At 44.9% G+C, this 22801-nt stretch overlaps 1 protein-coding gene across 1 annotated transcript in view; it reads right to left on the bottom strand.

Annotated features, from left to right (window-relative positions):
• naalad2 (N-acetylated alpha-linked acidic dipeptidase 2) overlaps positions 1 to 22801 on the bottom strand; it is a 241323-nt gene that overhangs the window by 50390 nt on the left and 168132 nt on the right. Inside the window, exons 12-14 of the mRNA XM_078545757.1 lie at positions 16434 to 16497; positions 14560 to 14627; positions 6778 to 6869 (exon numbers count right to left, since the gene is read on the bottom strand). Of these exons, the coding sequence (XP_078401883.1) occupies positions 6778 to 6869; positions 14560 to 14627; positions 16434 to 16497 (224 nt within the window). The remainder of the gene's footprint in view (positions 1 to 6777; positions 6870 to 14559; positions 14628 to 16433; positions 16498 to 22801) is intronic.

Raw genomic sequence — 22801 nt, 5'->3', positions numbered from 1 at the left:
GGGCAGACCTCAGGAGCCATGGTGAAATTAAATAAATGAAGTAATATATTGGTATGGATGAAGAAGGTTAATAGAAAACAGAGAGTAGGAATAAATGGGTCATTCTCAGGATGACAGGTTGTTACTGGTGGGTTACCGCAAGGATCAGTGCTGGGGCCACAACTGTTCACAATCTATGTAAATGATTTGGATATGGGGACCAAATGTAATATTTCCAAATTTGCTGATGACACAAAACTAGGTTGGAGGAGGATGCAATGAAGCTTCAAGGGGACTTGGATAGGCTAAGTGAATGGGCATGAACATGGCAGATGGAATATAATGTGAATATGTCTGAATCTGCTTTGGTAGAAAAAAACAGAAATGCAGAATGTTTCTTAAATGGTGAGGGGTTGGGAAGTGTTGATGTCCAAAGGGACCTGGGTGTCCTTGTTCACTAAAAGTTAGCATGCATGTGCATCAAGCAATCGGGAAGGAAAATGGTATGTTGGCCTTCATCACAAGGGGATTTGAGCACAGGAATAAAGATGTCACCCTGTAATTGTATAGCGCTTTGATGAGATCGCACCTGGAGTATTGTGTACAGTTTTGGTCTCCTTGTCTAAGGAAGGATATACCTACCATAGAGGGAGCACAATGGAGGTTCAGCAGTCTAATTCCTGGGATGGCAGGATTGTCTTATGAGGAAAGATTGAGGAAACTAGGCCTGTATTCTATAGAGTTTCAAAGAATGAGAGGTGATCTCATTGGAACTTACAAAGTTCTCACAGGATGTGACAGGGTGGGTGTAGACAGGATGTTTCCACTGGCTGGAATCTAGAATCCAGAGTCTAGAATCAGGGGACACAGTTCCAGGATAAGGATTAGGCCATTTAAGACTGAGATGAGGAGAATTTCTTCACTCGGAGGGTGGTGAATCTTTGGAATTCTCTACCCTAGAGGGCTGTGGAAACTCAATCATTGAGCATGTTCAAGACATAAATCAATAGATTTCTGGATATTAATGACATCAAGGGATATTGGGATAGCACGGGACAGTGGCATTGAGGTAGATGATCAGCCATGATCTCATTGATTGACAGAGCAGGCTCGATGGGCCAAATGGTCTACCCCTGTTTCCAAGTTCCTAAGCTTTGGTTAGATCACACATGGAGTACTGTGAGCAGTTCAGGGCATCACACCTAAGGAAGGATATATTGGTCTTGGAGGGAATGCGGGGTAAATTTACTAGAATGATACCTAGACTCCGAGGATTAAGCTCCGAAGAGAAATTAAATAAAGTAGGATTATGTTCCCTGGGATTTAGGAAATTAAGGAGTGATTTGATCCAAGTTTTCAAGATATTAAGGGAAATGGGTAAAGTAGATTGGGAGAAACTATTTTCAATATTTGGGGAGTCTTGGACTAGGGGACAAACTCAAAAAAAATAGAGTCAGACCTTTCAGGAGTGAAACTTGTAAACAATTCTTCACACAAAGAGTGGTAGAAGTTTTGAATTCTCTTCCACAATGGCAACTGATCCTGTATCAATTGTTAGTTTGAAAACTGTGATTCATAGATTTTTGATAGCTAAAGGTATTCAGGGAGATGAGGCAAAGGCAGCTATAGGAGTCAGGCTGCCAATTAGTCATGATCTCATTGATTGAGGCGCCAAATGATATCACCCTGTTCCTAAAACTAATATACAATGGGGGTGCCTTCAAAGTTGAAGATAGTTCATTTCAGAGTGGACACATTCACTTCAGAGGAGAAAGGAAGAGCAACCAGAGCTCTCAGGATGACTAAAGTAAGAAGGTTAATATCACAGAAAAAGGAAGCTTATGCCAAATTATGAGTATTATAATACAATAGAGAACTAAGCTGAATATAGAAAGGAGCAGATCTAAAAAAGAGATTAAGAGGGACAAAGAGAGAGTATGGGAATTATATAGTGGCTAATGTGAAAAAGCACCAAAAGTCTTCGATAACCACAATAGTAGTTAAAAGATAATCAAAGGAAGGGACAAAAATGGAAATACTCTTTTGGAGACAGGGGACATGGCTGAATACTAAATGAGTACTTTGCATCTGTCTTCACTAGAAAAGAGCGTCAAGAAGGCGTAATAATGTCTATAATGTTATTGGAAATTATTTTAAAATAGAGTTCTAGTGGTGTCTGTGCCTGTGTGTGTGCATGTGTCTGTGTCTTAATTGGATTAAATCCAGCTGGTCTAGCGGCTTTGATGTATAGAAGAGTGTAGGTTTGAAATGTTAATTAGATAAATGTAGGGAAGTTACAAGGTGAAGTGTAAAGGGGGAAATTTGCATTTTTAAATAAATAATTCAAAAGAACGCATGAAATATTGCACCTAGCCAGAAGAAGCCAAACAATGTGTTTAATTTTTCCAAAACTTACTAATAAAATTGGTGTTGTGAAAGGGTTTTATTGTTAGAAGAGGTAAAGTTTCAAAAAACCTGGTGAAACAATGAGAATTTGCATTCAAAGAGGAAAATATGTATAAAGGAAGAGGAAGGATTCTAAGATTTAAAGCCTCCAGCCTGTAAGCCTCAAGCGGCTGCCTGCAAGGACCCAGAGCTGAAAGAAACTCATTTTGACTTCAACTATCCAGAATGTTCTTAGCCTGGGGTCTGTTTAAATCTATGTGTTTTACTGTTGCCTTAACGGAGGTGTAACTGAGAGTCAGATTAATTAGGGGATCTTTTTAGAAGTTATTATCATAGTAATTTGTAGACATATGCATGTGCTTACAATCTTTTAATTTATAAATGTTTAATTTAGTTTTATAAAAACCTCTTGAGACCCGGTGGTCTTATTATAACTGAATTCAAAGCCTGCTTCACTAAACATACAAATTGCAAAAATTGATTATGACAGTCGTTTCAAGTTTCCCTCTGGGATTTGAACTCAGCATTTACCATCGGCTGTATCATAATAAGAGGATCCTGCAAATTCAACAGTAAAGGGAGAGACAGCTGTAATATTCAATAGGATAAAACTAGATAGAGGAGGTACTTAAAAGGATTGTAAACTTCAAAGTCAATTCAATGGGATGCATCTGGGTTACTAAGGATGAATTTAATGGCCCCGCTGGTGCAGCCATTTCAAGAAGCACCAACGGAATAAATGCCCATCAGGCAATTATTTGCTGTTGGGGTTACAATACCTTTAGAGGTGAGGAGCCCACTTCCAACAGCTTCTGGCCAATCAGAGGACAATCAGCTATTTGGCCCTGACAGCACCACCAGGGGCAGAAGGCCCCGGAGCAGGAGCAACAATGAAGGCCACAGAAGAGAAATCAATGAGGTGGGCTTGCCGAGACCAGTGAGGCAGGCTCTGGTGAGGGAGTGATGTTGATGTTGAGGGAAGGGGGCCTTACTGTGAGCGGAATTCTCCGTGGGGTACTGGGTCTCCAATTAGGAGGGCCCACAACTCCCCCAAACTTGCCAGTGTATACCTTGCGACCTCCCCACATGGTGCGGAACCCCCTCACAACCCCCACTGACTCTGGTAAGATACCAGTGATGGCAGAATGAGCTCCTTAAATGGCCATTTTTTTGGTCATTTTAGGCCACAATAGGCCTAGGGACAAGAAGACCGACTTCAACTTTATCTAACGCTAACTTAATCAATGGAAGAGAGGGGAGTTGGGAAGGGAATGGGCTTTCCACCAGCACCTTACCACACGATTATCCGACACAACTCCCAGCCTGCTCCCAGGGGGGGTATTCAATCCCGTCCCTTCTACGCACAATTTTCCAATCCTCTTTGAGTGTGGGAGAGGTGTCAGAGGACTGGAGGATTGCAAACGTTAGATGCCAGTTTAAAAAAACAGGAGAGAAAGAAACTCAACAATTACAAGCCAGTCAGCCTGACTAACTTGGTTGAGTTTCTTGATGAAGTAATGGAAGGATTGATGAGAGTCTTTTTTAATTCATTCACAGGGTGTGGGCTTCGCTGGCCGGGCCAGCATTTATTGCCTATCCCTAGTTGTCTTTGAAAAAGGTGGTGGTGAGCTGCCTTCTTGAACGCTGCAGTCCATGTGGTGTATGTACACACACAGTGCTGTTAGGAAGGCAGTTCCAGGATTTTGACCCAGCGACAGTGAAGGAACGGCGATATATTTCCAAGTCAGGATGGTGAGTGAACTTTGAGGTGGTGGTTTTCCCATGTGTCTGCTGCCCTTGTACTTCTAATGATTGTGGGTTTGGAAGGCGCTGCCTAAGGAGGCTTGGTGAGTTCCTGCAGTATATCGTGTAGATGGTACACATTGCTGCTACTGTTCGTTGGTGATGGAGGGGGTGAATGTTAGTGGAAGGTGTGCCAATCAAGTGGGCTACTTTGTCCTGGATGGTGTCAAGTTTCTTGAGTGTTTTTGGAGCTGCACACATCCAGGAAAGTGTGGAGTATTCCATCACACCCCTAACTTGTGCCTTGTAGATGGTGGACAGGCTTTGGGGAGCCAGGAGGTGAGTTACTTGTTGCAGGATTCCTAGCCTATGACCTCTCTTGTAGCCACGGTATTTATATGGCTAGTCCAGTTCAGTTTCTGGTCAATGGTAACCCCCAGGATATCGATAGTGGGGGATTCAGTGATGGTAATGCCATTGAATGTCAAGGTGGTTGGATTCTCTCTTGCAGGAGATGGTAATTGCCTGGCACTTGTGTGATGTGTATGTTACTTGCCGCTTGCCAGCCAAACCTGGATATTGTCCAGGTCTTGCTGCAGTTGGTCATGGACTGCTTCAGTATCTGAGGAGTAGCGAATGGTGCTGAACATTGTGCAATCATCAGCGAACATCCCCACTTCTGACCTTATGATTGAAAGTAGGTCACTGATGAAGCAGCTGGAGATGGTTGGACCAAGGACACTACCCTGATGAACTCCTGCAGTGATGTCCTAGAACTGAGATGATTGACCTCAAACAGCCACAACCATCTTCCTTTGTGCTAGGTATGATTCCAACCAGTGGAGAGTTTTCCCCCTGATTCCCATTGACTCCAGTTTTGCCAGGGCTCCCTGATGCCACACTCTGTCAAATGCTGCCTTGATGTCAAGGGCAGTCACTCTCACCTCAACTCTGGAGTTCTGCACTTCTGTCCATGTTTGAACCAAGGCTGTAATGAAGTCAGAAGCTGAGTGGCACTGGCGGAACCCAAACTGAGCGTCAGTGAGCAGGTTATTGCTAAGCAAGTGCTGCTTGATAGCACTGTTGATGACACCTTCCATCACTTTACTGATGATCGAGTAGATTGATGGGGCGGTAATTGGCTGGGCTAGACTTGTCCGGCTCTTTCTATACAAGAGTACCTGGGCAATTTTCCGCATTGCCAGGTAGATGTTAGTGTTGTAGCTGGAACAGCTTGGCTAGAGGTGTGGCAAGTTCTGGAGCACAAGTCTTCAGTACTATTGCCGGAATATTGTCAGGGCAAAATCATCTTTGCAGTATCCAGTACCTTCAGACATTTCTTGATATCACATGCAGTGACTCAAATTGGCTGGAGACTGGCATCTGTGATGCTAGGGACCTCCGGAGGAGGCCAAGATGGATCATCCACTTGGCACTTCTGGCTGAAGATTGTACCAAATGCTTCAGCCTTATCTTTTGCACTGGTGTGCTGGGTTCCTCCATCATTGAGGATGGGGATATTTGTGGAGCCTCCTTCTCCAGTGAGTTGTTGAATTTCCACCACCATTCACAACTGGATGTGGCAGGACTGCTGAGCTTAGATCTGATCTGGTGGTTGTGGGATCACTTAGCTCTGTCTAGCGCTTGCTGCTTATGCTGTTTGGCACACAAATAGTCCTATGTTGTAGATTCGCCAGGTTGACACCCCATTTTTAGGTATGCCTGCTGCTGCTCCTGGCATGCCCTCCTGCACTCTTCTTTGAACCAGGGTTGATCCCTGGCTTGGTGGTAATGGTAGAGTGGGGGATATGCCGGGCCATGAGATTACAGATTGTGGTTGAATACAATTCTGCTGCTGCTGATGGCCCACAGCGCCTCATGGATGCCCAGTCTTGAGTTGTTAGATCTGTTTGAAATCTATCGTATTTAGCACAGTGGTAGTGTCACACAACACAATGGAGGGTATCCTCCATCATTGGCAGGGTTTTGTCTCCACAAGGACTGTGCGGTGGTCACTCCTACCGATACTGTCATGGACAGATGCATCTGCAGCAGACAGGTGAGGATGAGGTCAAATATATTTTTCCCTCGTGTTTGTTCCCTCATCACCTGCCACAGACCCAGTCTAGCAGCTATATCATTTAGGATTCAGTCTGTGGTGGTGCTACCCGAGCCACTCTTGGTGATAGACATTGAAGTCCTCCATGCAGAGTACATTCTGTGCCCTTCCTCCAAGTGGTGTTCAACATGGAGCAGCACTGATTCATCAGCTGAGGTGGGGGTGGTACGTGGTAATTAGCTGTAGGTTTCCTTGCCCATGTTTGACCTGATGCCATAAGACTCCATGCGAGCCAGAGTCGATGTTGAGGCCTCCCAGGACCACTGCGCTGCCACCTCTGCCGGTGGGACAGGGATGGTGATGGTGGTGTCTGAGACATGATCTGTAAGATATGATTCTGTGAGTATGACTATGTCAGGCTGTTTTTTGACTAGCCTGTGAGGCAGTTCTGCCAAAAGGGCTGTGTGATGTTAGCACAATGCACGTCTTGCTAAATTTGCACTATTCTCAGCATCCACAACTTTTCTCTGCTAACCTTTATAATGGCTGAAGAGGCGGGGCGAAAAAACAAACATTTATTTTTGGCTGACCTGGGAGCTTCCTTGTACCCTGTCCACGGATCTTTCTCATACCAACTCTGGTAAAGGGATTTCCCCTCATAACCATCATCAGGGCTGGGGATCTGAAAGGGGGCAAAAACAATCAAATCATAATTTTCACATTTTACTGTTAACCTACTTTAGCTATAACATACCAATCCATAAATATCAATGTTTGTAAAGCCCCTTGTTAAAATAAATGTTTATTTCCCCTCCAAGCCACACACCATCCTGACTTGGAAATACGTCACTGTTCCTTCACTGTTACTGGGTCAAAATCCTGAAACTCCCTCCCGAACAGCACTGTGGGTGTACCTACACCACATGGACTACAGTGGTTCAAGGAGATGGCTCATCACCACTTTCTCATCGGCAATTAGGGATTAGCAATAAATGCTGGCCTAGCCAGCAACACCCATATCCTGTGAAAGAATAAAAAAAACTCCAATGACAGAACATTTTAGTCCTATGGCACTGGAGATCAGCAAGATACTTCCCCAGACCTTTGGGGATGGGAGCTATTCTAGGTCGAAAGACCCTGGTTAATTCTTAGGCTTTAATAAAATATTTATCTTATGCTCGGTACGAATGATCAAACCTTTAAAAATCTGTTCGCTATGAATTGGAATGTGACTTTATTAGAATGTGACTTTATATGTATAGTATAACTAACAGAGTAGATTGCCCATAAGTTGAACAGAAGATCCTATTATAATAGCTTATTGAACTAACACAAGCCTCTTCAAGCTTACCTAGTCCTCAGATAGTGTAAAAATAAGTACACTTTTGACCATATGACCTAAGCTATAAACTATGAATCAGCTCTATTAAAGATAAAGGTTAAACAGTGACAAATTAAGCACAGCAGATGGCATAATTCAAGAATGTTTTAATATAAATGCTGTTTGAAATAAAAATGAAAACACATTCTTAGCGTTTAGATGAAACAGTTGCTACAATTTGAATAAGGGCCTTTCAATCTGGATCATCCACTTTAAATTCAAACGGTTGGCAAGTTTTCCACTTTCTTCTATGAGCTGTGCTATCAAGGATAATTAGATAAACATCATAATTTTATAATGAATCATCTGCACAAAATATTTTTGTGATGAAGGGGATTATTCTACACAAAAATCCTACCTTTTAAGCACACAAAACATAAAGTTGATCATAATCTAAAACTAGGCACCAACATTGATATTTAAAGGATTTGGATTTTATTTAGAGTGAATCGGATTTGATATCCAGGAAGATAGTGAATGGAAAATGCTCACATTTCAAACTCTCAGTATCATTCAACATTAGCTCACAATAAAGCAGTGGCCAAATTTAAGCATTAGCATGTGCATGTTGCTGGATTTTGGATGCAAATTAGTTCTTGTTGCACAGAAAATTGATTGAGAGAGTGCACTTCAAGATTTTGTCCAACTGACACAGGCAGCCATTCTTTATTAGCCAATGTGAGATAAGGGCGCATTTCACCTCATCAATTTTAGAACTTGTGCTATGAATGTTACTGCAACTATTTAACTCCAATGTGATTGCATGCAATAAAATGATGAAAAGCTTTAGAATATAATGCCAAATGTAATTCAAGCATCAATGAGAAAACCACATGCAATTAAGGAGTTAAGTGACATCAGCTGGCTTATTTTATTCATTCATGGGATGTGGGCATTGCTGCATTTACTGCTCATCCCTAATTATCCTTGAGAAGGTGACGGTAAGTCAGTACCCACGCATGGTGCTATTAGGATTTTGACTTAACAATGATGAAGGAATGACAATATAGTTCCAAATCAGAATGGCGTGTGGCAGGTAGTGGTTTTCCCATTCACCTGCTGCCCTTGTTCTTCGAGGTGGTAAAAGATAAGCGTTTGATTAAAAATAAGGTGCTATCATAGAAGCCTGGGTGTTACTGTAGATAGTAAATACTGCAGCCACAGTATGCTGGTGGTGAAGGGAGTGAATACTCAAGGTGGTGGATAGCGTGCTGATCATGTGCGCTGCTTTGAATTAGATGGTGTCTAGCTTCTTGAGTGCTGTTGGTCTTGTTGCATTTGAGCAAGGACTGCTTCATCATCTGAGGAACTGAACACTGTGCAAACATCTGCACTTCTGACCTTATGATGGAAGGAAGGTTTTGATGAAACAGCTGAAGGCGTTTGCACCTAGGACGCTACCCTGAGGAGCTCCTCCAGCTATGTCATGATGATTGGCCTCCAACAACCACAACAATCTTTCTTTGCGCTAGGTATAACTCCAGCCACTTCAAATTTATCCCCCGATTCCCAGTGACTTCAATTTTACTTGGGCTCCTTAATGCCACAGTTGGTGAAATGTTGCCATGATATCAATGGCAGTCACTGTCTCCTCATATTTGGAATTCAGCTCCTTGCACCTGAAACAGGTAGATTGATGAGGACGAGGTCAAGTAGCTTCTTCCTTCCTGTTGGTTCTCCCACTACTGCCATGGCCTAGGCTGGAGAATATGTCCTTCAGAACTCAAGCGGTGGTGCTACTGGGTCACTCTTGATGATGGTCATTGAAGTTCCCCACCCTTGCTATCAATTTGCTTCTTCCAAATGGTGTTCAACATGGAGAAGCATTGATTCATCAGCTGAGAGAGAGGATAAGAGGATAGGTATTAATTAGCAGGAGGTTTCTTTGCCCATGTTTGTGTTGATGCTATAAGGCTTCATGGGTTCTGGAGTGATTGTTGAGGGGTCCCAAGGCAACTCCCTCCCATGACTGTGCCACCACCTCTGGTGCATCTGTCCCTGCCAATGGACCAGGACATCCCCTGAGATGGTGATAGAGGAGTCTGGGACATTGGCTGTAAGGTACGATTCTGTGAGTATGACTACGTCAGGCTGTTGCTTCAATCATCTGTGGGATATCTCTCCGAATTTAAGCACAAGTCCCCAGATATTAGTGAGGAGGACTTTGCAGGGTTGACTAGGCTGGGTGTGCCTTTGTCATGCTCGGTGTTCATTTCAATGCAGAATGGTCCATCAGGATTTATTTTTCTTAAACTTTTTACCGCTGTTTGATACAAGTGAGTGGATTGCTAGGTCTTTCAGGGGAAATTTAGAGTCAAGTGGATTGCTGTAGGTCTGCAGTCTGAAATAGGTTAGACTGGGAAAGGATGGGAGATGTCCTAGCCTAAAGGACAGTGGTGAACCAGATGGGTTTTTATGACAATCTGGTAGTTTCATGGTTGCTTGCCTGATACCAGCATTTTTTAAAATTCCAGAATTATCTAATTAAATTTAAATTCCCCAGTTGCCATGGCAGGATTTGAACTCATGTCTCTGGATCATTAGCCCAGGTGTCAGGACTACTGGTCCAGTAACACTGTCACTGTACTATTATTCCCAAATAATTAGGGGCTCTATAATTGACTTCAGAATCTGTTATGTCTTCTGGTTCTTGTAAGTTAGAAATAATCATACCTTAGACTCAAAATGCTGGAGCTTTATTGAGTGTATTTCTTGCTGCTCTCTATGTGTCTGGTAGGCTGACAGACTTGTACATTGTTACACTGCACCTGACAGCAGCGTAGCAGTAAATTTGGCACCGTGGGATATATATTCAAATAACATGTAGTTCCTGGCTCTTTATAAATAATGTTACAGTACAACAGAATAATTCAAGTAGGCCCAGGGTGGGGTGAGGTGAGGTAGGGTGAAAGGGGGTGTTAATATCAGTCATTGCTTTACCTCATATAAATCACTGTCCAGTAATTCCCACTGGAACTGCATTGGTGTGCAGGTCCAATAAGGACAAAGCCGGACTGTGGTGTCCCAATGCTGATCATCTTTCAGAATTCAAGTGTCAAAGTTCACATATGAAAAGTGTCCACCAGTAATCTACTGAAGAGTGCCTACCATTAGCAGAATTCTCTCTCAGCAGGAATCAATGAATTTGGGTGGAGATTATAGCAAATCCAGATTCTACAAATTGCATGGGTAGTCTGAGAATGTTTCCTCAATAAGATCATACAAGTTTACAATACAGGTGGATGCCATTGTGTATATGCCAGCTCTTTGCTGGAGCAATCCGAAAATAATCCCACTGTCCTGTTTGTTTCGTCCAGCACTGAATCTGCCTGTGCTTCAAATTCTCATCCAATATTCCATTGAAACAAACAATGATCTCTAACTCAGTCATTCCTTGTGGTAAAGCATTCCATCGCACACACTGTGTAAAAAAACAAATCACTCCTCTTCTCTCTCTTCATTCAGTGACAAAGGAAATTGCTTTTCCCTATTGACTCCATCAAAGCCTTTTATAAATTATTAAAATTTCTATGAAATCTCCTCCAAGCCTTCCCTGCTGGAGTGGAAATGGTCCCAGAAATTCAAGTCTTTCTTTGCAGCTATAGATTCTCATCCCTGGCATGATCTTAGTGAATCCATGTTGCCTTCTCCATAATAGGGTGCCAAAACTGTTTACAATATTCCAAAATGTTTAGTACAAATTCAACAATGCTTCTTTACTCGTGTACTGTATCCCCCCACTGAAGAAAATGCAAAATGCTGTTGACACTTTTTTGGGCTTAATTTACCTGCACTCAAACTTTCAGGGAATTATGTATTTAAATACCAAGGTACGTCTTCATCCAACCCCTTCTGTGTCTTGCCATTGAGTGCACGATCCCAATCCTCGTTTTCCTCTAAAAATGTGTTACCTCATAAATATCGAGATGAGAGACCACATCTGAAGTAGTGTTTTTTTTTAATTCATTCATGGGATGTGGGCTTCGCTGGTTGGGCCAGCATTTATTGCCCATCCCTAGTTGCTCTTGAGAAGGCAGTGGTGAGCTGCCTTCTTGAACAGCTGCAGTCACAGTGCTGTTCAGGAGGGAGTTTCAGGATTTTGACCCAGCGGCAGTGAAGAAACAGCAATATATTTCCAAGTCAGGATGGTGAGTGACTTGGAGGGGAACTTCGAGGTGGTGCTGTTCCCATCTATCTGCTGCCCTTATCCGTTGAGATGGTAGTGGTTTGGAAGGTGCTGTCAAAGGAGCCTTGTGAATTCCTGCAGTGCATCTTGTAGATGGTACACACTGCTGCTACTGTGCGTCGGTGGTGGAGGGAGTGAATGTTTGTGGATGTGGTGCCAATCAAGTGGTCTACTTTGCCCTGGATGGTGTCAAGCTTCTTGAGTGTTGTGGGAGCTGCACTCATCCAGGCAAGTGGGGAGTATTCCTTCACACTCCTGACTTATGCTTTCTAGATGGTGGACAGGCTTTGGGGAGTCAGGAGTTGAGTTACTCGTTGCATGATTCCTAACCTCTGACCTGCTCTTGTAGCCACAGTATTTATATGGCTAGTCCAGTTCAGTTTCTGGTCAATGGTAACCCCCAGGATGTTGATAGTGGGGGATTCAGTGATGGTAATGCCATTGAACATCAAGGGGCGATGATTAGATTCTCTTTTGTTCGAGATGGTCAATGCCTGGCACTTGCGTGGCGCAAATGTTACTTGCCACTTGTCAGCCCAAGCCTGGATATTGTCCAGGTCTTGCTGCATTTGGACATGGACTTCTTCAGTATCTGAGGAGTCGCGAATGGTGCTGAACATCGTGCAGTCATCAGTGAACATTCTTTTTTATTCGTTCATGGGATGTGGGCATCACTGAGTAGGCCAGCATTTATTGGCCTTGTTCAGAGGGCATTTAAGAGTTCTGGAGTCACATGTAGGCCAGACCAGGTAAAGACAACAGATTTCCTTTCCAAAAGGGCATTAGTGAACCAGATGGGTTTTTTACAACAATTGACAATGGTTCCATGGTCATCATTAGACTTTTATTAAAGTGCTGCGCGGCTTATTAACCAGGGCTGAGTGGTGGGCACAAGTCCCGCCCTCTGGAGCTGCTGGACAATCGAATTGGCTGGCAGCTCCACCAGTCCCAGCAGTGCCAGGAAGGCTTCAGTGGCAGCTGCTGGGACTGCAGATGAAGTCAAGAGCCCAAGGTCTTGGATCCTCAGAGCAGGTAAATCGGAGGTCTTGGGCCGGGAGGGTTTGGGAGCATTAGGTACAGGGGCAATGTGGGAGGAGAGGGTGGGATTAAGAAAGGGACTGGGTAGGAACAATTTGGGGGGTTCAGTCTAAGAGGGGCTGCCCCGCGATCAGCAAAGGGCAGCTACCGATGAACGACCCCCATTCCTTACCGCCATTTAACCATCAGGCTTTCCGCTCCTGCCTTGTTGCCCATACCAAATGTATTATGGCATGGGCAGTGTATTATTAGGGTCAATATACTTGATAACAGGCCCAATTGACCCTTAATTGGTCATTTTAATATGGTGGGCAGGCCGCCGATTTCAGCGCCCGCCCAGCCCCCGTATTATGGGTATAAACTCTGGAGTGAGCAGGAAGGTGGTGGAATGGGTGGCCACCCCATTTTATGTGCACTCCCCATGGGAAATACACCTGCCAGCAGCACACAAAATCCAGCCCTTGGAATGGGATTGTTGCCCAATGAGGAAATGTTGGACAGGCTAGGCTTGTATCTGCTGGAGTTTAGATTGAAACATATAAGGGGTCATTATAACATCCTGAGGGGTCTTGACAGGATGGATGTGGAGAGGATGTTTCCCTCTTGTGGGAGAATCTAGAACTAGGGGTCACTGTTTGAAAATAAGGGGGGTCAGCAATTTAAGACAGAGGTGAGGGGAATTTTTTTCTCTCAGTGGGTAGTGAGTCTTTGGAACTCTCTTCTTCAAAAGGTGGTGGAAGTAGAGTCTTTGGATATCATTAAGGCAGAGCTAGACATATTCTTGATAAGCAAGGGGGTGAAAGATTATTGGGGGTAGGCAGGAATATGGAGTTGAGGTTACAATCAGTTCAGCCATGATCTTATTGAATGGTGGAGCAGACTCGAGGGGCCAAGTGGTCTACTCCTGCTCCTAATTCATATGTTCATATGAAATTACTACCTGTTTATCATCTTTTCCAGTCCTCTTTGATATTTGTCAATCCCATTCTTCTGTGTTGTCAGCAAATTTGAAAATTTTCCTCCCTATGCCAAATCCAATTTGTCTATTTATACCAAGAACAAAAGTGAGCCCAGTACTGACCTTTGGATATGCCACTTCCACCCTACTCTAAACCTGCTTACCATAACTATGTGTTTCCTACCTACTAACCAATGTCTATTCGCATTGTTATATTTCCTTTTGCACCATATGCCTTAAATTTCCTCCTTCTCAAAAAAAAAAATTGACTTCTGCTTCATGCTTTCTGGAAATCATGCTTTATGCTTTCTGGAGATCAGATATTCATTGCTAAGGATAATGCAATCATAATCACACATACTACTGTTCTCTATGTAGTATGTTGGAGCATCAACAAGATGCACCACTTACATATTTTATATCTTAGTAAGCCAGTGAGCTGTTGAGATTGCTTCATACCATGCTCCAATTCCATACTTAACTAACCATACTGTGGAATCCACATAAGATTTTCCTCCTCTAAACCATTTTCTCATGGTACCAAATAAGAAATATCTATTGATATATACAGCAGCCTATCTAGTGAAGATAAGGCAGTTACATCATGGCTGGCCCAGCAAACCTCCTTTATCCAGTTCTAATAAATATTCTACAACTTCTACATATCCTTAACCTTTCAGTGGACAGATGGAAAAATATTTTACATTTACAATATAAATACTTTAGATATCCATTGTTTCACTGCAATAAATACATCAAATTACACTAGTGGAAGTTATGAAGCTGCTGCAGTTAAACAGCTGCCTTACCTTTTTAGTTAAGGTATAAACTAACTGGTACAGCAAAGGGCTACAGTCAACTCTCAACGTGTAGTTACCTGAGGGAAAGAAGAAAGAGGGAGAATAAAAAGATATGGAGAGAAATAACAGAGTTAAATTACAAAAATCACAAATAGCCCATAATTGTTCAGATGTGTGAGGGGACTTAGACCTCACTTCATATATTATTATAAAATATATATAGGTATCCTCATGGCTATTTGTAAAATTTTAAAAACTGGACAAAGACCTTTTAAATTGGCTGAAGCCATGTCTGAATGTGACCCTTGAACACTCTTCACAATTTTTTCTTTAATTAGCTCTGTAAAAGAGCTCAGTAATTAACATCCCATCAAAATTTCTAAAAGACTAACTACATACGTTGATTTCTTTAGTTTTGATGTATCAGGCTCAGCCAGAGGTAAATATGATAAGACTGTTGCTCAGAGCAAAGAAACATTTTAATTCACTCTTTTAATGTAATCTAACAAATTGTAGATTTCTCTGCAGTCAACTATATGCTTCATAATGTTTTATAACAACTTATGTTGTTACAGCTAACCTTGAACGCTAGTGTACTAGGGGCAATATTCTGAATGATAACACAGTCTTTGACGCAAAATAAATGCAATGAGCGAAGTTTCGGCGCTGATATTCTAAGAAGACTTTTTGGATTGATAGAACATGAGAATATAAGAAATAGGAGCAGGCGTGGACCATTTGGCCCCTCGAGTCTGCCCCACCATTCAATAGGATCATGGCTGAACTGGTTGTGGCCTAACTCCACTTTCCTGTCTTACCCGTCATAATTTTTGACTCCCTTGCAGATCAACAATCTGTCTAACTAAATCTTATTATTCAATAGTCCAGTCTCCACTTCTCTCTGGGGTAGTGAATTCCAAAGATTAACGACCTGCTAAGAGAAGAAATTCCTTCTCATCTCAGTCTTAAATGAGAGGCCCCTTATTATGAAACTGTGCTCCCTAGATCTGGATTCCCCCATGAAAGGAAACATCCTGTCAGCATCTACCCTGTCAAACCCCCTCAGAATCTTTATGTTTCAATAAGATCTCTTCTCATTCTTCTAAACGCCAATGAGTATAGCCTAATCGATTCAACCTTTCCTTATAAAACAACCCTTGAATCACAGGTATCAACCTTGTGAACCTTCCCTGAACTGCCTGCAATGCAAGTGTAACCCTCCTTAAGTAAAGAGACCAAAACTGTACAGAGTACCCCATGTGTGGTCTCACCAATGCCCTTGACAGTTGTAGCAAGGCTACTTTCATACTCCATCCCTCTTGCAATAAAGGCCAAGAAACATGTTGAACCACATCCATGTCAACTCTTGTGTTCTTTTACAGAAATGTAGCTCTTGTAGTTCTGTTGATAGACAGACAGACAGGTAAACAGACAAGACAGACAGACAGACATGGGATAGATAGATAGATAGATAGATATGGGATAGATAGATAGATAGACGGACGGACGGACGACAGCACCAGTTGCCAGTGATAAAAGTTAAAATAGATGAAATAGGAAGCAGCTAATTGCTCAGATATGGCTTTGTGAAAACAGTCAAGATTTTAACATTATGTTCCATTTTCCTGTATGGAATAATAAGCTTGAGGGAGCTCCTGCATGATGATCAAACTTTTGGTTCTTGACAAAGATGTCAGACACCGCATCAGCAAACTATCTACAGCAGCGTGGCATATGATTGACTGGTACACATTTTGTAGATACTGAATATACAAAATGAGTGACAGGCACATTTTAAAAGCTGGTCACTATTTCAAGGTGAAAGAGATGACAGAGAAATAAATCTGATAAAAATTAATCAAATTACCCAGTTGCTTAATTACCTTCTATGGATGAATCTGCATTGATATATGCAACTCCCCGTTCCTGAAGTAGTTTGGCATTGTCCTTAATGTAAAAATATCAAAACATTATTGAAACCAGCAGTAACTTGTGCATTCCTTTATCTCATATGTACATTTGTGTTACCTCAATCAAGGATAAGTTTAAAGTTAGTGCTTCATATTATAAGCGGCTATGCTTCAAAAGCACTTAAAATTAGTTTCAATGAGCTTTGGAACACAAGGTTGCACATTGTGCTACATAAACATAAGTTTTTTACTTAAATTTTCATAAATTTAGAACAAATCAAGAAACAACTGCTAATCTGTGTCATTTTCTATTTTCTTCTTAAAAAGGAAATAAAAACTTTCCAGCTATAGCTAAGTAGGCAGCCTAACTGCATCCCAATTAAACCATATGTACCTGCTTTTGAGAACCAATCTGCTCCGTCAGTCAGAATATTGCAATTTGTTCTAGCATTTAACTGTGCCAGGATTTTCCATGCCTGCTGGCATCCAGCGTGAGCTGACAACATGGCGCGATCGGTTTGAGTAACCAGTTGTGATTGTGCACTCAGCCTGTCAACGAGTTGGGGGAGGGATTTCCCACCATCAAACACCGGGAACCTCATTGTAATACATCTGCATATCATTATTAGGCTAGCCTGCCGGAATCGTCCCCCTCCCCACTGGATTGTCCGTCCACGCTGGCGTGCTTTCCCGCTGACGTGTTTCACACCAGCATATAAAAGGCATGCACTTGGCAGGCTGCACTTTGAGGGGAACTCGGAGGTGAGCGCACAGCAATGATATGCAGCGCTCACCAGGGATGCCTGTTGGACTTCAAGCTAGAGGCATGCTTGGGGAGGAGGGGGTGTGCAAGGGCTGCCTTGCAGTTGAATGTAGCGCAGATGCATTCGGGGTGAGGAGAGAAGCAGCCACGCATTAGGGACACCTTATATAAAGTGACCATTCCTCTGCAACTGAGAACGTTCAGGCACAGCCATTGATATGATTGGGGTGGGGCTCCTACCTTACCTGCCCACTCAAGTAACGCAGAGACATCAAAGTGCCACCCAGTGCTCCAGAGCTTTTCACCCCTCAAGCACAGACTATGAAGTAATAAGCGTTTTAGTGGACCGCAGAACAATTGGACGACCGTGCACGTTGTACAATCTCCTTGCTAAAGCTGGCCGTGGAGCAGTCACTGTTGGAGGCGCTCACAGCCCCTTGCAATGTCAGCATCCTGGTTTGGAGCAGCCTCCCCGATGGTTCAAGCTAACAGTGCAGCCTTGTAGTGTGGGTTAGGAGAATGCCTGCACCTGAGCTGAGAACACAGCATGCAGTGCAATGGGTGAAGCTGCCGCCAATCAGTCAGGTGGAGTGGGGTGGAGGAGGGTGGGGTTTCAGGCAGCCATGCAGTGCATTAATCTCTGGCCATCCAAGCGCTGGCCAGCACTCTCTGGGATGCATTAAAGGGCCTTCACACTTAACCAGGACGGGTTCTTAGTACACCCATGTTAACCCACATGTCTCTCTCTTTCATCCTGCAGGAGGAGTACATCAGGATCATGGAGCCTGGTGAGTGAGCTCTATGTCTCATGGCGTACAGAGAGCGAAGACAACGGAGAAGAGAGCGACTGAGATGCCTGGCTGTGCAGAGGGAGGAACAGAACTCCTTTGGTAGAAAGGGCAGCTGGGGCACCTGCACACGCTGCCGAAGAGCCACAGTGAGCCGTCGCTAGTCAGTGCTTAGCAACACCCAGGATCGAGAGACGCTGTCTTTCATTCCTGCAGATGACCAAGAACTAGTGTCGCTAGAGACTGTGCATGTCTAGGGAACTGGTCAGTCACATCTGCCAGCTACTGCAGGATTTGGCACCACGGAGACATGGAGGGCATCCACTGCCAGTGGCCGTGAAAGTGACCCCAGCGCTTAATTTCTATGCCAGTGGCTCCTTTCAGGGCTCCACAGGTACCTCTGTGGGATATCACAAGCCTCCACCCACAAATGCATCCCTGAGGTTACGGATGCCATTTGCAGGAGGGCACACAACTTTGTGCATTTCGCCCAGGACCAAGACAGCCAGGATGCAGGGGCCATTGGATTCACCCAGATCTCGGGTTTCACACAGGAGCAGGGTGCGATTGACTGCGCTCATATGGCACTCAGGTCTCCGTCACAACACACGGTCAACTACATCAACTGCAAGGGATTCCATTCACTGAATGTGCAGCTGGTATGCGACCACCAGAAACACATCCTGCAAGTCTGCACAGGGTTTCCAGGGACTGTGCACGACTCCTACATCCTCAATCGGTCACAGATTTCTGATGTCTTCCAGGGTCCACAGAAGCTGCAGGGATGGCTCCTCGGGGACAAGGGCTACCTGCAGAGGACGTGGCTGATGACACCCGTGCGGCGGCCTCAGACTGCAGCAGAGCGAAGGTACAATGAGGCTCATGCTGCAACTCGCAACTTGGTGGAGCAGAGCATCAGGATGCTGAAGATGAGGTTCCAGTGCCTGGACCAGTCTGGTGGGGCCCTGCATTACAGTCCGTAGAATTGTCATCATCTGCTGCACCCTTTACAACCTGGCGCTGCAACAGGAAGAGGAGCTGGCTGATGAAGAGATGGAGGAGCTGGAGGTCTCCTCGGAGGATAATGACGGGGAGGAGCGTGAGGAGGTCCTCAAAGGCGGTAATGATGGGGAAGAGGCCCTTGCACTGGCCAGGCAACGCAGGTGCACCTGGGAGGCCCTCATAGCTGCTAGGTATGTGGAGGATGATGACAACTTGCAGTGAGATGGCCCCATAGATCCTCACATTGCATCTGTGAACATTTGACTCCAGTCTGGCTTATGGCAGCGCGAGTACCCTCTGTGATAAGGCTCCTGTCATGGAGACGCAGTGGAGACTCTAATATTCACTCGATTGCAGGAGGATGATGATGACAGGCAGTGAGGACAGTCCATAGATCTTCACATAGCCTCTGAGAATGTTTGATTCCTGTCTAGCCAAGGCCAGCTCGCTTGCACTCTGTGATCAGGGTCATATCATAGAGATGCAGCCATGAAACTTTAGAAGCATCTGATCCTTTGTCCACCTTCAGCACCTGAGCCCTTCAGGAGCACAGCGTCACTGGTCACAGATGCTGAAGAGATGGGAGCCAGCCCCACCTTAAAGGTGCTGAGAGCACACAGAGAGAATGATGGAACTCTGTGACGCCTGCCCACTACATTCTGACAGCAATGGCCAGCACTATTGAGGTGCAGACATCAGTAATGTCTCCAGGGCGTGTGAGGTTGGACCATCATTTTGGTCTGAAGGCTGCATAAAGCACAGGGAAGAGGCTCTGGACTGAGACACCTGCCTTTTTCTTGCACAAAAAGGTTTCACGTCTGAGTGACAAGAACATTGCTCATCAGAACAAGGAGCCATAGGCAGGGAGACATTCTTGGGAGCTGATTGACAATAGTGAACATTATGTACAAGTGATTAACACCCGCGCCCAGGCTGTGCAACTACATCTTCTTAACTTTCCTATCCCTGCCTTGGTGCTCCCCAGACATTTCACAGCAGAGGTGGAGGCAGCCTGCTCACTGTTACACCCTGTCTGTGATGACCTTGGCGGGCATCCTCTGGAGCGTTGATACTTGCAAGACCTAGCCCTGCTTTCGAGGTCCTGCTGTGTGGCAGTGGCCCCTCCTCAGCCTGTGGAGCTGGAGCTGCTGAGGTTGCAGGGAGAGGGGATTCGGATGGGCCGCACACTCCCGGAGTCACCTAGATGGATGGAGACACCTGCTGCTTCTCCTCCCAATGGGTGCCTGGGATCCCCAAGCTGACTCCTCGAGGAGCAGGGGTAGCTGGAGTGAGATCAAGCTGCCCCGCACCCCTCTCGCGTACACACTGTTGGAGGCCAACTATGGCATGGAGTTGAGCATGCACAGCAGTGCAGGAGCAAAGTCCTGGACCAAGATCTCCAAAGCGGTCACCATCCTACCAGTGTTGACCTCGGTGCATTGCAATGCCGGCGCTATCACCTTACAGTGAAGGTGGACGGACTCCTCCCTCGTGCCTTGCAATCTGAGAAGTGCAGCGGACATCCCTTCCTAATGTTCCCGAGCTTGTCTTTGCAGCTCCAGCTAGTATGACATGACAGAGTCTGAAGGCTTGTCATCTGACCTGGACTCGGCAAATTTCTGGTCTCCAGCAGTTCTCTGAGTGCTGGACACCTATGAAATCCCTGCCGCCGTCGCCTGGTGTGGTCAGACTGTGCGATGTGCTCACCAGGTTGTGATCTCGAGGCTATTCTAAAGCTAGTTCCCACTGAGGTGTGTGTCTCTGCACTGGTGGAGGGTGTGGGTGAGCACTGTGATGGGACTTCAAGGAGGGTGCCTCCAGATTCCTCATCAGAGGTTTCTTCGGGGCTTGATTGGAGGCTCTGGATTGTGGACTCCGTCGGCTGTTTCCTAGATGTGCCTGTGGAAGCAAAGAGAGATAATTAGTGCATGGCAGTGGCCTGTGAAACAGGACACATCACTCACAGTATGGTGCCTGATGGGTGTTGCACTGCTGGACCCTCACTTGGTACACCACTGACGACCTCACCGTCAGCACAAGACCGGTCCAGATCGTCACCAGCCAGCTGGATGGCTAGGTTTTCAAAGTCCATGAGGACCTTGATTTCAGGCATTCCTCCAGTCTGCGACCTCTCCCTGTTGTTGTGTGCCAGCTTGTCCTGCATGAATAGAGATGGAGAGCAGGATGCCTGCCAGGCCAGATGATAAGTATGCCTGGCATTTGTAGGTGGTGAGTGGTCCCATGGATGGGATGAGGACAATGACGGTGTGTGTGAGAGAGTGAATGGTGATGTCCTTCAACTGGCAGTGAGTGAGATCCTAGTGAATGTGTGATGGGTTTGTGAGTGTGTGAGTTGAGAGTGGAAGAAGAGTGACTTACTCTGGCGGAATGGAGGAGATCATTCATTCTCTTGCGGCACTGGGTATCTGTCCTCTCATGACGGGCAACAAACCTTTGTATCTCTATTTTGACTCTTGATGTCTTGGTGCTAAGTCCTGTTAAAACACAAAGGCCTGAAACTTTGGTTCTGTAACACTGTTGGTACTAGCACTACAAAACCCAAAACTTCAAATCTGTCATCTGAAGCCCACTACTGGCATGGGTGCCCTGTCTGCAAGGACACAAGCATGGGTGTGCTATAGATACACCTGAAATTCATGCCCCACAGAGCCATTGCCATTTCCCTGGGGCGGTACCTTAGCAATCCTTATAATCTGCTGGAGCACAGAATACTAGACTGCCATGAGAGCTGCATGCCCCTTTGAACTCTGGTATCCACAGACATGATGGCAGCAGTCTGCATCTGCATACCAAGAAGCATGGATCTCATGACCTCAGTCTGAGCTTCCACTCCAGTACTTAGACATTTGGAATTTTCTGCCTCTGCTGCAATGGAAGTTGAGACATTAGCCACATGACACTGGTCCGCAAGTGCCATCATGGCCACTATTTCCATACTGGAAAGGATGAGCTCAAGGTCTGTGTGAAGCCCTGTGCCAAATTGGAGCTGAACTCCCCCATGCTCTTTGACAGTGACAACAGGTTCTGTAGCAGAGTTGGCAATGTACTGAGCATTTCTGAGTGCATGTCATTCAGTGTTCTCCTGTATGCCACCCCATCAAAGTTCTCATCTCAGTTCTCTACAGCAGAATTTATCTGCGACCTCACCTTCTGGTGAGCTGGCACACTGGCTATCTTTTCTCACTGACCTGGCTGCAGCCACTCATGCCCAGTGACTCACTGCCTGTTGATGCCTACACTATACAACCTACCAATGTTTGCAAAGTGCCAGTATATGAGCTGGTGATTGGGAGCATCAGATCAAGTGATGGTGCTTCTTTGTCAGATGTCTGCTGTTGCTTACGCTTTTCACAGTATGGTTGCACTGGCCGATCAGGTGGCAAATCTTGGATATCTGAAAGCAAAAATGTCGAAGGGGAGGGATTGGGTGAGGTGGAAAGCAAGAGGCCCATGGCCACACCATCTGCAGCCTGCACTTGACGCCAGAGATCAGGATGAGGAGAAAGTGGAATTTGAGAAGGGGCACGAGGCAGGAACATAACATCATCCTGAATGTTCTTGGCCTCAGTAGCTGTTGGTTCTGTAATGTGCAGCACATTCTCTTTCAAAGGACTCCAGAGATGCAGGCATGCCTGTCTCCAGCCAGTTCTGTTCTGCTGCTCGAGCTCACGTGTGAGATGGAAAGTGTCGGTAAGTGTGTTGCAACGTTGTATGGATGATGTACCTACCATAGTTAAATAGCTGCAAGTATGTGTATGTAAGGTTGA

Source organism: Cetorhinus maximus, chromosome 7 (assembly GCF_964194155.1).
Source record: "Cetorhinus maximus chromosome 7, sCetMax3.hap1.1, whole genome shotgun sequence".
Taxonomy (NCBI): Eukaryota; Metazoa; Chordata; class Chondrichthyes; order Lamniformes; family Cetorhinidae; genus Cetorhinus; species Cetorhinus maximus.
The sequence above is the reverse complement of the archived record's forward strand: the minus strand, read 5'-3'. Positions and strand labels throughout refer to the sequence as shown.